The sequence below is a fragment of the Montipora foliosa genome, chromosome 8 (genome assembly GCF_036669935.1).
Source record: "Montipora foliosa isolate CH-2021 chromosome 8, ASM3666993v2, whole genome shotgun sequence".
Taxonomy (NCBI): Eukaryota; Metazoa; Cnidaria; class Anthozoa; order Scleractinia; family Acroporidae; genus Montipora; species Montipora foliosa.
Genome location: NC_090876.1, coordinates 48,832,150 through 48,849,395, shown reverse-complemented (window position 1 = coordinate 48,849,395; position 17,246 = coordinate 48,832,150). Strand labels below are relative to the sequence as shown.

At 37.6% G+C, this 17,246-nt stretch overlaps 2 protein-coding genes across 3 annotated transcripts in view; one reads left to right on the top strand and one right to left on the bottom strand.

Moving 5' to 3' along the window:
- LOC137968118 (ras suppressor protein 1-like) overlaps positions 1–1,843 on the bottom strand; it is a 10,160-nt gene extending 8,317 nt beyond the window's left edge. Inside the window, exons 1-4 of one of the 2 annotated variants that reach the window (XM_068814741.1) lie at positions 1,673–1,843; positions 1,504–1,554; positions 353–420; positions 83–135 (exon numbers count right to left, since the gene is read on the bottom strand). In XM_068814741.1, coding sequence (XP_068670842.1) covers positions 83–135; positions 353–420; positions 1,504–1,554; positions 1,673–1,781 — 281 coding nt within the window. In that variant the 5' untranslated portion in view covers positions 1,782–1,843. The remainder of the gene's footprint in view (positions 1–82; positions 136–352; positions 421–1,503; positions 1,555–1,672) is intronic. The other variant, XM_068814742.1, reaches the window with a different exon arrangement.
- A 24-nt stretch (positions 1,844–1,867) lies between these two features.
- The window catches only part of LOC137968116 (serine/threonine-protein kinase 11-interacting protein-like), a 36,763-nt gene continuing 21,384 nt past the window's right edge, over positions 1,868–17,246 (top strand). The window contains exons 1-15 of the mRNA XM_068814739.1: positions 1,868–2,040; positions 3,228–3,317; positions 3,701–3,810; positions 4,855–4,929; positions 6,707–6,802; positions 6,897–7,007; positions 7,164–7,247; positions 9,096–9,234; positions 10,265–10,368; positions 12,297–12,386; positions 12,463–12,504; positions 13,427–13,594; positions 14,135–14,243; positions 14,455–14,529; positions 15,449–15,526. Coding sequence (XP_068670840.1) covers positions 1,965–2,040; positions 3,228–3,317; positions 3,701–3,810; positions 4,855–4,929; positions 6,707–6,802; positions 6,897–7,007; positions 7,164–7,247; positions 9,096–9,234; positions 10,265–10,368; positions 12,297–12,386; positions 12,463–12,504; positions 13,427–13,594; positions 14,135–14,243; positions 14,455–14,529; positions 15,449–15,526 — 1,447 coding nt within the window. The 5' untranslated portion in view covers positions 1,868–1,964. The remainder of the gene's footprint in view (positions 2,041–3,227; positions 3,318–3,700; positions 3,811–4,854; positions 4,930–6,706; positions 6,803–6,896; positions 7,008–7,163; positions 7,248–9,095; positions 9,235–10,264; positions 10,369–12,296; positions 12,387–12,462; positions 12,505–13,426; positions 13,595–14,134; positions 14,244–14,454; positions 14,530–15,448; positions 15,527–17,246) is intronic.

The following is a 17,246-nucleotide window of genomic DNA, read 5'->3' as shown; positions in this document are numbered from 1 at the left end:
GAATAATTGTTAAATAACACTACTGATATCAACTGATTTTATGGATTCAAAGCTGAAATCAAGTTACTACAGCTGTACTTACGCAGCATTAAAATGCCTCAGTTTTTTCAAGCTGCCTAATGACATTGGAAGCTCCTTGAAGACAAAAAAAAGGCATGAGAAATTGAGACCAAAACAAAACAAATGGAGGGGAAAAACTAGCCTCCCACTCAAACATTCTTAGGGCCTTGTCACATAAAATTATTCCTCCTCAACAGAACATGTGACGATGCCCTAAGAACATCTGTGTGGGAGGCTATAGGCGAAAACAAGATATCAATGCTAAAAGATTAACACTATTGTCATCTCGTACCTCAATATGATTGTGAAAGACATTTAGGTATTCCAGGTTTTCAAGACCGCCTATAGATTCTGGAAGAGCTGAAAATAATTATGACAATATTAATTTGGGAAAAAAACAGCCCATCACCACGCAAGGCCAGGATTTTACTAGACAACAATAAGCACAACATAATTCAAACTCAACAACATTTGTACCTTTTGTTAGGACCACAGACACTACGTAACAAGACTTAGTAATAAGTTAAAGTGTATTCAAGTTTATACTGACATGTATGTGCTTTATACATGTATATTGTACCTATAAACTGGTGAAACAGGTTGGCAATTAAGACAAAATATCTTTGGAGACGAGGGAACCTAAAACACTATCGGGTATAAAAACGCAGGGACCAGGACATGGTAGATGGGTTCAACTTGCCCCTTTAATAGTTAAGGGATAAATAGCAAGCTGTGTATGTATACGATACACTGTACGTCAGGCTATAATCTGCCGGTAGTTCAAAAATAAACTCTAAACTGTTTTGTGGGAGGTGCGGTGGCCTCATGGTTACAGTGCTTGACTCTGGATCGAGTGGTCCGGTTTCGGGTCCTGGCTGGTGACGTTGTGTTGTGTTCTTGGGCAAGACACTAGTCTTTACTCTCACGGTGCCTCTCTTCACCCAGGTGTATAAATGGGTACCGGCGAAATGCTGAGGGTAGCCCTGCGATGGACTAGCATCCCATCCAGGGGGGAGTTGAAATTAGTCGCTTCATGCTAAGGAAACTGGAGATAAGTGCCGGCCTGATGGGCCTCCTGGCTCGTAAGCAGAGACTTTACCTTGCCAGCTTGATAATAAGACTATCAACAAGACTGAACCAATTTTTACGAATCAATGATTGTTTTATTGCAAAGAGAATAAGCATCCCAACTCCTCCCTGCTCCAATGAAAACAGACAGGAGTACTAGTGAAAGTTATTGCGATTCTAACCCATTAAATTCATTATTCATGCCTGCCTCCTGGAACGGATAGCAATACTTAAAACTTGGAGGCCTTCTGAGGTATGCAAGGAATTTCCACAAATTCTACACACCCATCCATTGATTTAAGTTCTACGGACGGTAAAATGATTAATCCAACCATAAAATTCCAATCTCACTGTAGAGTCTAAGAAGCAACTTACTTGTTAGTCTGTTATGACTTAACGTAAGCCGTACCAAGTTTCTCAACTGCGCTGAAATAAAAGCAGACGCACATGCAGGAAATGAACAAGAATTTCGCTGCAGATAGACGAACTCTGACAGCACATCCTCAACAAAGAGGCATCGCTTTGAAATGTACCACACACTTACTCAATCCAGGGATGTCTGCTATTTTGGATAAGCCCTTATCACCAAGATCTATCTCCGTATAGCCTTGTTCTTTACTCTCCTCCACAAGCTTTCTTACAGATTTCGACATCTCTGACCATCGGAAGCGAATGGAAGGGAAGGGCTGTTCGAAAGTGTTTTTCTGTATGTCATGTAAGCACACTGAAATATCACCTTAATTTGGCCCCGGAACGTGAGAAGATGGCGGCAGAATTCATGAATTTTCACATAAACGTAGTTTATCCTTCAAACTATTGCCTGAGATGAAACTCTAATGATTTTCTCGGAAATGCAGTACCATGGGGGACATGATCTGCTTATTAAGTTGTCATCTCTACTTCAAGCACACGGTACGTTGAAGCTATAGCAAATGTCGTACAAGTACTTTGTTGTTGTCAATGACGCACTGCTTCTTTTCTAATCCTCGTATTGTTGTCAAGAAGAGGCAGCACTATTTTAGTAATTGCTTGGCATAGTAAACCGTGTTTCTTTAATTGCAAAACTTCAATGGAAATTTCCGTATACACGTACAAGATCATCGGGAATTCGAAACTTGTGATATGACAATTTGGAAAGAACTTCTTGAGTCATGTGATTTTACTCAAAATGTTAAATGCCAGCTGGGCATTAATAATAATCCACGGTAATTCGGCCACAACTTGAATGCAATTTTTTGAAAAGAAGTATAAGGATAAATCTCAATTATTCAATGAGATTTATAGATCTAGCTTATTAGCTAAGCATCAATTGCATCAAACTATAAACTTGTAAGTACTCAAATGAATTCAAGATAAGAACTTTTTAAGACTCGAGAGCTATGTAAGTCTCCCATTTAACTTTAATTAAGCACCCATTTCAAATAGTGCTGATAAATAGTATATAACTCTGAGCACCTGTTTACAAATGGTTAGCTTTCAATAATGGTGTGACTGGCACGTTGACTCGCATGGTTCGCATGTTGACTCGCATGTTCACTCTCATACATGTACCTGCCTTGTTGGCTTGCATGACTTGCATGGCTTGCAATTGGCTCGCAATAGGCCATTTCTGAGTTCATGTTTGCCTCCTCTTCAAAGCGAGTCTAGGTGACTGCAAAGTTTTTGTGATGGTAATTAGTTCTACTTTACATATGAATGAAAACTAATTTTCATAAGAAAAACTTCACACTTAGACTCGCTTTGAAGAGGAGGCAGACGTGAACTCGGAAATGGCCTATTGGCTCGCAGCCATGGCTCACATAATTTGCATGGCTTGCTGGTTCGTACGTTGTCCTTGCTCATACAAAATCATTTGTGAACTGGTTGTGTCCATCAGCTGAGTGACTAACTGCCATGTTTGAACTCTGGTCAGATCAAAGCTGAGAGTATTTAAATTAAACAACTGACGAGAAAGTGTTGCCTTAGTCACATTTTCAAAACTAAGGGTTAGCGTTTAAGTCTTCTAGGATAACAACTATCAACTGTAGGCCTGTCTTATGTCTGCATGGGACGCTATGCTGTCAATAAGAGTCTAGAATTTTCTTGTTAATTTTCTACAGGAGATCCTATTTTGAAAGAAAAGAGTACACTTTGCTTGACAGCTACCTCAGTTGTCTTCCTTAACCATTGCTTTGAACTTGTTAATTCAGGTGAGGAATAATTTAGTAATAAACATGTCCAGAATTTAAAGGTAGGTTTTCAACAAAGTCTACTCTTGTAGATGTAGACCACTATTTTTGACACTCCTATGCTACCTACACTAAAACTTTCTAGAAGAAATAGAAGAATAGAAGAAATGTTTGCTTCTTTGTTTCATGTTCCATGTGGGATATAGAAAAAATCAGTTTTGGAGGACCTTTAACTGTATAAAGATATTTGTAAAAAAATTGCCCTGGAAGTATAAACAGCTCTCTTCTAAAAAAAAAAACCTAAAATTTCTTTAGTACAACGTTGAGCAGACACTTTCAAAATTTGAAGAAATGAGGTGAATTTTTTTTATTGTAGTGGCACTTCCATATTTTTTTCTTTTCAGGACAGCAAGATGCAAGTGAGGGAGCAACTAAACAAAGGGAATATTCATACAGAGATAAGGAAGCTATTACTTTCCTTCTTGACTTCCTCAGACATACACCTTCTTTGAGAGTAATTTACTCATTCATACATGTTCCTGTTTACCTGTAGTATTTTCTCATGTATGGGTTATGAGAGTGTTTTCTCTCTCGTGATCAGTAACCTTGTTTTTCCACTGAAACAAAAGAACAAAACGTTTGCATGATAATATAGTACAATTCCCTGAGGATTAGTTAGGGGCACCAACATGGCCGTCATTCCATTGTTTAAGAACACCAACATGGTCTCCGTGACATTACGTGAAAACACTCTATATCATGTAGATAAAATTAGATGGAGAAAAATGAATTAATTTTTTTGGCCTCCATTGTTCCCCTCACATTTTTTCTTTTGCAAATTATTCATGGCATTTATTGCAGTAAGTAAAAATGCCAGGGTTGCTTCCCATATTTGTGGCTAAGATTTGAAAGGATGTTTGCATACATGTGTATCTTGGGTGAATGACTGTTTGCATTTCAGATGTTGGATTGCAATCAGGTTGAGATAAATAAACTGTTTATATAATTTACTCTAATAATACTGTAGCTGAGGTCATACATAATAGTGAGTCACACTGACAGATGCTAACTCAAACAAGTGTCTGGCATCAGATGTTTTGCATATGTGCAGTGTACTATACAGTTGAACCTCAATTATCTGGACTCGTTGGGGCTAGACGAAATAGTCCAGATAAGCGAGAGTCGGAATAATCGAGACCATGAATAGTAATGAGGTACAAAATCTGATTAAATTAAGAAAGTGACATTCAATTCACATGTGAAACAAAAGATTTACAAATCGTTTGGAAAACAATATGGTCTACATCTTCACTATATGGCTATGGATTTTGTTCATGACTAATAAATATTTATGACAAAATTGGAACCAGCAAAAGAGTCTGGATAATCGAGGTTCAACAGTACTGTAGTTATGATTGAGCTTCTTGATTTTTTTCTCTTTTTTTGCTGTCACTGTTGTAAGTTCTTGATGTATACTTGTAACATAATTTCTTTACAAAGAATGAGATGAGTGACATGAGATGCTCACAAGTGATTGGACTATTTTGTATTTTAACAGCTTGTAGCTGGAGCATGCTCCCACTTTGATGGACTCATCAACATCTCTTGCTTTAGAGCTCTTCAAGTATTAGAGGTACTTTAAGAGGCTTGGTTAGCTAAACCTTGGGTGTCATTCTGTTTAGTTTAGTTTGTTAACGTTTCACCATCCAAGTGGTTAGAGATCTACTGTAGATACACATCAGAGCAAAGCCTTTAATAATGTATGATAGTATATGCTTTGTAAGGATGGAGGCACAGTGGTGTAAATTTCCTTTAAATTAGTTTCTGTTTTGGTTGGTACACCACCGTGTCTTCTACATTTATCTCAAACCCTCTACTCCTTACATTTCCAACAACACCAAACCATGCAACACCCTTGTCATAGTCAGTACTGATGTGGTCTATCCCCACTTCAACATCAATAATTGCCTTATGATAGAGCTGCTTCATTTGTAAACGGCCATTCTTCTACCTGGGTCCTGGACACGTTGAATTATGCCTACAACTATGCTTGACATTGGGGGCGGCTATAGTGCCAATGATTACTATTTAAGTGATAGTATACCCTTTGTGAGGGTGGAGGCACAGTGTGTAAACAGGGCGGTGTTTCAGATACCTGACGGGGTCTGGTTCGAGGCCTACATGTAGCTCGGTGGCCATGTTGTTTCCTTCACTGCACACTGTCTCTCCACCCAGGTGTTTAAATGCCCACCAGCGATATACAGCTGGGGGTAAACCCAGCAATGGATAAGCATCCCATCCGGGGAGGAGTCTGTCATTTCATGCTACTTGAAACTGGCATAAGCTCCAGTCATGTGAGCTCTTGTGGATCTTGTGCGACTTTACCTACCCTTTGTAAGGACTGCGGGACTACAACACTAAGAACTCTTTGTCCCAGTGCAAATTGATTGCGGGTTCTCACAGAGTTCTCACCTTTCCAAGGCAGGGCCTACAACTAATTTAACCCATTCATCCCTGAAGCAGCTGCCATTGACGAGTAAAATTGTCTTGCGTATAAGTCTCACTCACAGGACTTAAAGGGTTAACCAAGATCATAGTTAATTAGGGAGACTAGTTTTGAAGCTCGGCAAACATCAGAGGAGCAAACAAAAATGCCAAGATTTAGGTTGGAAAGTCCACGACCATGCACAATCTTTTGTTTTGCGCTCATACACTATGCATGAATCACGTGTAACCAACACGTTTCTAATGGTTAGTTCCTCAGTATGGAGTAAACAACTATGGTGTTTTGTGCACAGCCAAGACCAAAAAAGAGAACAAAATTTGTCAGGTTCCATAGCCATTCTTCTCTATTAACTATGCCGAGATTGATGTCAGTCTCATTTCAAGAAACTTAACTTATGGTATTGACGATGTTGATGAGAGTGAAAACATGGTAGAGCAAATGAGTTTATTAGAAAAAATTGGGTGGTCTGCATGTCCTGCTGAGCTTTTTCAATAATATGGCATTTGAGTGAAAGGAGTCCTGACAAGGACTGTTGGTAGTGACTGATGTTTCGACAACCTGCGGGGAAGTCATCTTCACAGTCAAGTGACGGTTGGAAATTCAAAAGAATGTAGTTTAATTTCCAACCGTAACTTGACCAAAATCTGCAAGTGCCGTTTTACTCTCAGGACTGAAGTTTTATTGACCCAATTAATTCAACTTATGTATTAATTGAGGAGGGTGAGTGGGTGTAATAATACTATTTTAAATTCTTTTAAAAATTGATCAATAATAATTCATCAAATCCGTGAAGTACGTAAATATGAAGCAAAGAGGAGTGCTAAAATTTTTTTTACTATACCAGTTGGTACTTTAAGAACCATAAACTGAATATTGCATTTTTTATATTTTAATGTTAAAACAGATAAAGAAAGTTCCTGTTGGGTTGGTCCAAGGCTTTCAAGGTTTACGCCCTCAACTGAAGACGCTAATATGCAAGAGATCGTTGGTCTCTCTCAATGTAAGATCCACTTCTTATTTTGATTGAACTTCATCTGTGACATACATAGCCAGTGATCCAAATGTGTTAAATTACACTTCCTTGTCATTTGCAGGAAGTCTTTGTTCACTGTGGTGGAGACCAGCTGAATGCTCCATTTGCGTGGCCGCACTTGGAAAATGTGGACTTTAGTTTTAACGGAATTGAACATCTGGACAATTCTGTGGTTTGTTTCAGCATTGAAAATCAATTTTTATCTATGTGACATTTTGTGAAATAGTAAACAATGCCATTTGCTCATTTAAAAGGACTTAAGGCAATTTCAATGAAGATTCAAATAAACTTGTTTGTAACATCTGTTCATTGTTTTAAAATACTTTAGAAACTTTTACCCAAACTGCAAGTTTTGAATTTGAGTCATAACAGGATTCAACATGCTGAGAACTGTGAGTCACATTCCCTTCAGGTGAGTTAATTGAAGTCTTCAAAGCCTTTGCTACAAGATCAGCCTCAAAGGATGAGATGTGTTCAGATTAATGCAGATGATTAGATGCAGGGTGATTTTGATAAGCATTGCAAAGTGTTCCTTTGTTCTTCTGCCCAATTTCAACATCACTTGCATCTGGAAATGCAGTTGACAGTTCACATCACAAATTGTCCCTTAAACTCCAGTCCTTAAGTAAATATAGATAGCTGCAATTTATCCTCACCACAAAATAATAATAATAATAATAATAATAATAATAATAATAATAATGTGTCAGAATTATCTAGTTTACAAATGTGTATGTAAACTAATGGTGGACACCTATCTACCTATCTGTACACTATAATGGTAATGGTAAATTCATTACCATTATCACTATAAAGGATAACCCCAGAAAAACTACCATATTTGTAAACTCTGACTCTTACCCTATCCCCCATATCCCTGATCCATAAAACTCTGCTTAAGAATGTATTAATGTTGCAGTTCCCGCGGGTATTTATAGTTAGACACACTACAATAACAAAACGCAAGAGACAATGTTGGCGTAAAGGGGGGACACCGCTCCACGATCGGCGTGACAGACGACATCCGTAGCGTGACTAAAAGCCTGAACTTATCTCGTTTGCGTTGCGTAATGTTTACGAAATAACGTGACATGTGGAGGATAGCTCTACGAGTCACGCTCCATTAACTACGTTTTACAATGCTGTTGTAAAGCTTTATTAAAATGATTAAGGTGTTAGATAGTCCTTAATTTATACACTGTATATCTAAGGCTATGTTCTATTGGGATCAACCGTTTGAACTGCAACCAGCGTGGTTTAGGTTGAAACGGTTGAGGTTTTCAATAGAACACTTTTCCAACCGTTTTCAGTTGAAATGTGGTAACTCCTGGAAATTGTCATTACCAGACTTCTCAGCGTTGGCAAGTTGAGGGAAAGCAACATGGCAGGAGCCAACGACAGTGGTCGCTGCCAATGCTTTTTCAACCGTTTCAAGCTAGTTTCATGGTGGTTGAAAAAGTTGATCAACCAAACCAACTGAAAACGTTTTTTTTCCAAATAGAACATTCAAACACCCAACCAACCCAACCAACTAAAAACGGTTGATCCCAATAGAACACGACCAAAGAGTAAAAAATATAATCTAATTTTAACTAAATTTTTCATGCATTCATAATAACTTTAAAAGATACATGTACTTGTAAGCACATTACGATAATGATTACTCATCTAATTATTACACAATGGACAGTTTTGACAGTGCTAACCCTTACACTATTACCTCACTGTTAGAAACAGTTAGCAAAATTAATGTGTAGATTTAAAGGGACACTTCGTGTTGGATATCAAATTGGGCATGCAGCTACATGACTGTACTAACCTACATTTCTCAGACATAAGTGCAAAGCGAAGGATGTCCTTTTTATCTCAACCCTGAATTGTGGAATCAGATCTCCTTCACCATACATGTATTTAAGGCTTATAATTTACAAATTTTCTAACAACAAGGAAAGCATATAAAAGATAAAGCTTGTTGAGTTTTGGTTTCCTTCTTGAACTTTTTATAGTCAGACCTACAGCCTCAGACGATATTTTTGAAATGCTTTGCAATGCCTTGCCCTTCCACAATGTTGTTTTGGCAAATTGAGCTCAGAAAATCGCATGCATTTACAACATTGTGAGGGGAGAGTAAGCCACAAAAGCTTCAAATCTGTATAGTCGTACTGTTCCAAGGAATATTGTCACAGACTGTACAGTTATGTAGTATTGGTACTTATAATAATTATTATAAAAATTAATGATTGTTGTTTTCCTATCACAGCATCTGTCAGAGGTTCAACATCTCAACCTTGGATTTAACCGGATGGATGGAATTCCTGTAGTGCCCTCACAAGTTGGGCTGATAAAATTCCAGCTAACGACGCTTATTCTTAGAAACAACAATTTAAACAACATGAAAGGTTTGTTATTTCATGTAATAATAATTGTTGATTGTCGAGGCTGTCAGTGTTACACAGCAGCTGTTACCCATTTTAGCTGGATGTATTTTAGTCTGCTTGACATGTACACATACTAGGGGTGGCGAATGGTAAATGCAAGAGTTTGCGAGACAGCGAGACCAGCGTTTTTCTTTGCGAGCCCGAGACATTTTGACTTTTTAGATTGCGAGACCAAGACTTCAAAGTGTTTGACACCTTCATATAAAAAACGAGACTGCAAGACGCACATAACCGCTCAAAAAACGAGACTGCGAGACCCGTAAAATTCGACTAAAATTTTGCGAGACCCAGAGTTTTTGAAGAACCATTCGCCACCCCTCGTACTCCATTAGCACTCATCTTTACGGGCAATCCATGTTACAGCATTGTTGAAAAAAACAGGGACTTCAGAAAACAGTTTCAAAATACATGGAGACTTTTGAAATTGCGTCATTTCAAAAACATTCCAGTTTTATTGTGGAATGGCAAGTACATTCAAGACCTTTAAAAACAGTGATAATATTATCCATAAGAGTGATTGAAACTTGAAAATACATTATAGTGCATGTATAAGGGAAAATGTTGTAAGACAAGGTATAAGTGTGTGCTAAATTTGATCATTTTTTAGCATAAAAATTTTTAGAGTGGATGAAAGACTTTTTGCATTGTTGTTGCCATAAATCGACAAAGAACTGTGAAAATGCATTGGTATGGATGGGGCGTTAGAGTGAAACAAACAGTTGATCCAGAATATGAATGATAAGGAAGATAAAACTGGATGTTTTGATGATCTTGTGCTATCATCTGTTTTTAATTCTCCATTAATTTGCAATTTGTCAAGTCGGTTTCTTTGTCGTCCAGTTAAGTACACTCATCATAGCTCATGTAGTGTACTTTCTCAGTTACAATACTGGGATACTGTACTTTTATGCAGCTTTTTGTTTCTCCAGAAGATTTGTTTAGATTTCTTGTAAGAATCTAATCTTGGTTGTGTTAATGGTCATTTCAACAGGTATCCATGTTTTCATCAAGTTGCGCCATCTTGACATGTCCTTCAACTGCATTTCTTTGTTATCAGAATTAACTCCGCTGGCTTTTTTACACGACCTTATCTCAGTAAGGCACATTTCCAAAAAATTATTAATATCACTGAAAATGTAGTCTTGGCTATCAGTTTTTGTTTTTCCGGTATGATCGTCTTGTCTCCTTTTGATCTACCGATTGTTTTTGTTCTTTAATTTAGAGGGGGTGGCTCTTAACTACCAAAGCATTGCTGTGGACACCTTAAAATAGTCATTTCTCTAGTCCCTGAAACTCTACAGTTATCCTTTTTTGTCAAGTGTGCTCTATTTAACATTTCTTTGTCTGGTTCGACTTACAACCATATTTTAGTAAATCACGTAACCAAAACAGAAAATGCCTAAAAACCCTGCAAGTCAACTAAAAGTATGTTTTTCACAAATTTTGAACACAACAGTAAGAGAACATTCGAAGTAAACACAAAATCTGTGGCATGGATTTTTAACAAGATTATTTCTCAAAGAAATCATGACATCATAAGGCCCTCCTTTGATACACTTTTCAAACTCCCAGTTCCATTTTTTGCCCAAATTGAAGTTACATGCTTCAGTTTACAAAAACTGATGCAACGGTTCCCATCTGGTGAAAAAACCGCCTCTTCCTTTCGTTTCCTGAGAGTTTTCACATGTTTTTCACTGAAACGCACAGCAGAGGACTGGAACTAGTTGCGCATGTGCCTTCTGATTGAAGTGATGGCAGATTTCCATTGATAAAGTTACTTCAAAGAACCATCCATGCAACTTTTTTTGTAGGGCTCTTGATTAAAAATCTTCCTTAGCAACCATTGTCTTAAATCTGCATGTACTTAAGAGCCACCCCCCTTAACCTCTCTCACCCCTAAACCGGCCATACTTAGTATTTTACTCTGTCTAACGCAAGGCGATTTTACTCGTCTGTGGGGAACCCCCTGGAGTCAATGAGATAAGGGAGCTAACAACCATTCACAAAAAAACTTTTTTTGGCCTAAATCAAATTCCCTTGTAGGATCTAAAACCTTAAGGCATATGTACAGTAGCAAAACCTGCAGTATGGTGGTAAGAAGCACTTGCCTGAAGTTTAGTCTTCACAGATGTTCATGTACCACTTCTTTAAAAATTCTTCTGCATGCCTTGTGCATGTACAGCCATTTAGAACAGGACAAAGTATGGTGAAGGGTTTTTAAATTCAATTATTAACTTTTGTAATTATTTTCAATCAAGTTTTTCTTTATTCATTTTCTTTATCTGGCTTAATCTAATTTTATGATTTATATATTTAAAACTGTGGATCAAGCTCACCCCTTCTCATGCTATCAAAGAGTCGACTATCTACCTAAAGAATATTTAGGAATAGTAGCAGCCCTAAAAGGACATTTTTTTCAGCATGGGTAATGGAATTCACTGACTTTGTGCTGAAGGCGCTTGGCTTCATCAAAAGTAAACATTTGTATTGTAAGAACACTTGATGTCATTATTTTAAATCAAGTAGTCACACACAGTACAGATACATGGGAGCCGTTGTTCACTATTACCCATACATTGCACAGATCACGCAGTGTTTTATTTTTAATCTTAATTCTTGCATAACAACATCAAACATTCCTTAATCTGATGAAGACTGTTATAGTAGAGTTAACTGAATTGTCAATAAGAACCAGCAGATGTTGTGAACCAAATGTACTGCCTAATGTACCAGGGTTGTCCAATACTCCGACATAATGAGATTCATGGCACTTCACAATAGACATCAAAAAGTGTCCCCCAACCTTAATCCTTAAAAAAATAGTAACAGTTTTGCGAGACTTAAAGAGCGGGACACTTTGTGATGTCTATTGTGACGTACCAGGAATCTCATTATGTAGGAGTATTGGACATGTATGTAATGTACAGTTGTATGTGATATTTTCATGTTTCATTTGAAAACATCTCCTACATTTTTCTCCATTGGCACACATACTGATCATTTATTATTTCATTTCATTGCAGTTGTCCCTTCAAGGAAATCCTGTTGTGTTTTGTCCGTACTATCGTCGTGCCACAATTGCATGCTTGTACCCTGTACCTCGAGTGGAACCTGTAAGTAAAGAATGGCATTTCTTTATGCTCTTATAGACAGAAGTAATTTTTGTATTAATTTCTATTTTCTTAATAGATACAATTAGATGGAAAGCCCCTAGACTCAGAAGAGAAAATGGTAAGTCCATCTACAATATACATGTACACCGGTATAACCTGTAAGCCTGTTTCTGGTTTAAAGATTCTCAGCAAGATTGTGTGACTCCTTCACAGGGTCTTAAAATGATTCTTACTCTCTTTAGGATCTGGATTAGAATCTAATCCTGTTTATGATCCTGATCAGGTGGCTCAATCCTCTTCAGGATCCTGATTAATTTTTTACTCTTCAACAAGGTTGTGCTTTTAGCTTATTCCTATTCAGGTTGCTACAAGTTTTACATGTACATTATCCCACATGATCCTAAAGCATCCCTCTTAGATCTTACAGGACTTTGTCCCAGTGGTGTTTTGTAGTGAATAAAGCTGTACGGAGTTCTCTTGGGATTCATTGTGTCAGAAGCTGGGATTGTGTTAAATGCATCAAAACTGTGTCCTGATTTCGGATAATTATGTCCAAAAAATAATGCAAGACAATTAGATGCACACGGATTTCAAGAAGCATCACTAAGTGTCACCTAATCTTTAAGTTAACCTTGGTGAAATTAATGGACAGGACAAAAGTGCCTGATTTAAGGCTGAATTCTTAGCTAATCGTACCATTAATGTATAGACAGGTATTGGCCGCAAGCATTCTCTCTTTCTTTTACATAGTCAGTCAAGATTGATGCAAAAGGGAAAGGCCCATAAAACTGGCTGGTTGAAGTTTTGGGGAAAAAAAGCATAATACTTCCATGTTTAACTTGGTGATCTTTAGCCTGCGAATGCAGACATACATTGTTTTTCTGGCGGTTATTTCTGCGACTGCTAGAAATACACCTGCATTCACAGGCTAGGTGATCTTTTGCACACCTAGTTGTTTTGCGTTACCTGTAGATTTTTTAAGAAGAACAATGCCAGTAATACAGAATGATAATTATTTTGTGATCATGGTACTCTTCCAGCTTCTTGGAAGAAACGTTCATCCAGTGTCCATGTTATCATACATTCCTGAAACTCCTGTGGTACCTGACCCTCGGGTCATAGCAGTGAGGAAAGTGGATGACAATTTGGTGGAGTCGTCGGAGTCTCCAGATGAACTTGATTCAGTGCCAAAGAAGAGGAGACAAAAGGTAATTTGGCATTGTGCCTTGTTATGGGGTAACACAATAGTATAACTGTAAATGTATGAGATAGCCACTAGTTTTATTACTGTTACTTCTTAGCTGACCTTATAAATTGAAAGACTTGCCCTCCCTATCTAATGCTTTAGCCTTCGCAGTGCAGTGCAGCATGTATTCATAGTTGGTGGTAAAAATGCTTGGGATATTAAGGTACATTGTACTTTTATTCAAGCACAAGCATTAATTTTTTTGAGCAATGTATTGTATGTAACTGCAGAACCTTTTTCATTCTAGGGCCTGTGGTTCTATCTAAAAGTTACTGGTTGTCACTCAAAAATGCTTGTGTAAACTTCTCGATATGTCCATTCTATGTGCCGCAAGCTATGCGTATTGTTACAAAATTATGTGGGTTTTTTGGTTAACTATTCCTGAGTGTTATTGTAAAGTAACATTAAAATGTAAGTATCAATGAAATATATGAAGATAATTATATGATGATCATACAGATAACACCACCTAGTATTGTCTTTATTTCCTTCTTTTTTCCAGAGGAAAACCAGGAAGGGCAAAAGGGTGGTAGCAAGAGAAATCGACTTTAAAGAAGACAGCGAAGGGTTGGCTAATTCAGAGGACCAGACGACAACACCATCATGTCCTAGTAAGGCAGAATTAACACTACAGGGACCTCAAGAATGAATTTTACTACCCGTTTTCTGTTATGCCTTTAGTGTGCACATTATACATGTAAATGTTTCAAGGTCAAGCTTTGTATTCCTGCCCATAGAGAAAAATTATTATTGTGATACCTACATGTTTTGTTATTATAATTACGATTTATGGTTGAATAATGATTTTTTTGTATTTACTAGCACCTTCAGACCAGTTACTGGAACACGCTGAGGATGTTGAAAAGCTGAAAAAATTGCGCCAGCTCGGTGGAGAAGGTGATGCATAGATCATTGAGGGTTTTTTTTGGCAAAATTAAAGGGAGGCTACCGGTGATCTTCTCCACCTTTGTATGTACCAGCTCTAGAACATCAAGTAAGCCGGTGACACTCGAAGATTTTATGGGCCAATATCTGCATCATGCACACATGAAAGACAGCAAGCTTACAAAAGCTGCTGTACTACCCAATGGATTTAGAACATTGTTATTCTACATCTCAGGAGTAGCAAGGTGTTTTTTCTTTTATTGACTCTACACGCAAGGCCTAATTACATATTAGGTAATAAGTTAGTACAGTACACTAGAGAAGTTTTTAATTGAGTGTCGCCAAACAAATACCAAAGCAATTACTACGACTAATCACAGCAGGTGCAAAAGGGGCAATGAACCAATACAAATTGGTAGCAATTCCACGTAACTTGCTCGAAGCGCGGGAAAAATCGCCTGTGAAACTCACGATTGGTTTCGGTTTTCCTTCTCATTGGTTGACAAACTGGCGTGAAATTTTTAAACCAATCATTAGGTGTAGCAATTTCAATCGTGTAATCACTTTCAACAGTCATTTGAAAACTGCTGTATCAACAAACAGTTTGAGTTGGGTTTACGTTAGATATAAGATGGTTGTACATGTGAGGCAATTCACAAGAATAACATGTGCGAAAACACATGTACATGTAAGGTTTAGCATATTCTTAAAGTAAATTACAGTAGCAAGATTTCTTTAAAACACATTACAAGATCACCTCGTCAGTCCTGGCCGAACTACACGTACCTGTAAAATGGTTCATAAGGGTACAGTAACAATGTATGCGATGTTGTAGTTCTTGTTTTGCTGTAGTTCCTATGGCAGTTTTTAGATTGTGTTATTGTTGTTTGAAGTTCACAATCGTTTTTGCCATTTTTGTTGTTCCCTCCAGGCTGGTTACCTTCCATTTCTCAAGTTGTCCCTGATAAAGTTGTCCAAATTCCTTCAGTGGAATCTCAAGTGGACCAAGGTTAGGTGAACACAAGTTACCAGAGTAAAAACATGTGCAGCACAATTATATTTGTATCTAAACTGGAACGTAATATATAGGAGATGCTGAGAACCTCCACTTCCATAGCCTATCCCTCTGTGCTCTACTTCATCCTCCCTCCCACACACACACACACGCGGACACACACACACCCCAAGAAGAATCTTTCATGCGTCATCTCCACAATTTAATAATATCAAACAAAGTTTTTTTTTCAATGAGTTAATGCTGTCCAATGAAATGTAACTTACTGTAGACGTATACTTCTACCTCATCCCCCCTTTTTTACTCACACACACACACCAAGAAGAAAAATCTTTCGGGCACCATCTCATATCGATCTAAACAGACAAAGCTTTTTTCAATGAGTTAATTTTTGCCAATAAAACGTAATGAACTGAAATCTTTTATACACAAAATTTTGGTTTTATCAACTGAGTTGATAATGTAAATTGACCACCGTACAGGGATTCTAAATGCTGACGTTTCGAGCGTGAAATGTCAGCTTTTAGAATCCCTGTACAGTGGTCAATTTACATTATCAACTCTTATCTGTTAATGAAACCAAATTTTTGTGTATAACAGATTTCAGTTCATTACGTTTTATGGGAAAAAATTAACTCATTGAAAAAAACTTTGTCTGTTTAGATCGATATGAGATGGTGCCCGACGCAGCTCCACAGTTTCTTTAGAAACTACCCCCTGAAATCTGTTATAGTTGCTTTAGTTATTTTCATGACATGAATCCCAGAAATTGTTTTCCTTACCATAAGGCAGCATTAAGACCACGTTAGATCACTACTCTGGTGGCTGGAACCAGTTCCAACACTTTTAATAGAACTTCTGGTTAGAAGGGTCATAACTACTACACTTTAGTATCACCCAACTAGTGGACTAATGCAAATGCTGCATTTTGATTGGCTACGCTACTAGAGGACTATTAGTAATAGTCCTCGAGTAGCGAAAAGCGTGACATTTTCTTTTGTTTTATTCCCAAATAAATATATTTTCAACTTGCATTTGCTAACTTCATTATTGCCTTTTCTGTCTGACTAGTTGGGTGATACTAAAACAATTAGACCCTTCGCCCTCAAGGGCCACGGGTCAATAGCCCATTCGGCTTCGAATTATTGCTGAACAAAATGTGCCCACTTTTGTAACATAGTTACCATGGTAACATGAAAGCTCTCCAAAGGCACCCTATATTTCGTCCAGACAATAGATTTTATATATGAAGAATTGACGTCATACCTACAGACAATAGTTTTATGCATGCAGAAGTAACGTCACCTAACACACTAACCAGCAGTTTGATCAGGTTTGCCATGGCGGAGCTCAGCTATCATGCAAAAACCAAATCCAATAATTGCTTTATTATGCATATTCCTGAGCTGAGCTCTGCCATGACAAAACTGATCAAACTGCTGGTTAGTGGGCTAGGTGACTTTACTTCTGCATGCATAAAACTATTGTCTGTAGGTAAGACGTCAATTCTACATATATAAAATCTATTGTCTGTACTTATGACGTAAGAGAAACAGAGCAAGCAAGAATTAGCTGCGTACTTATAGCCAATCAAAATCGAGCTGGTGACACCAATGTATAATTGTACTTAATGCAGGAAATGTTATTGAGTATCAGTGACGCAGCTTGTGGCCTAGGATACTCCATGTCATCTGTTCTGTGCTTAATAAAATTA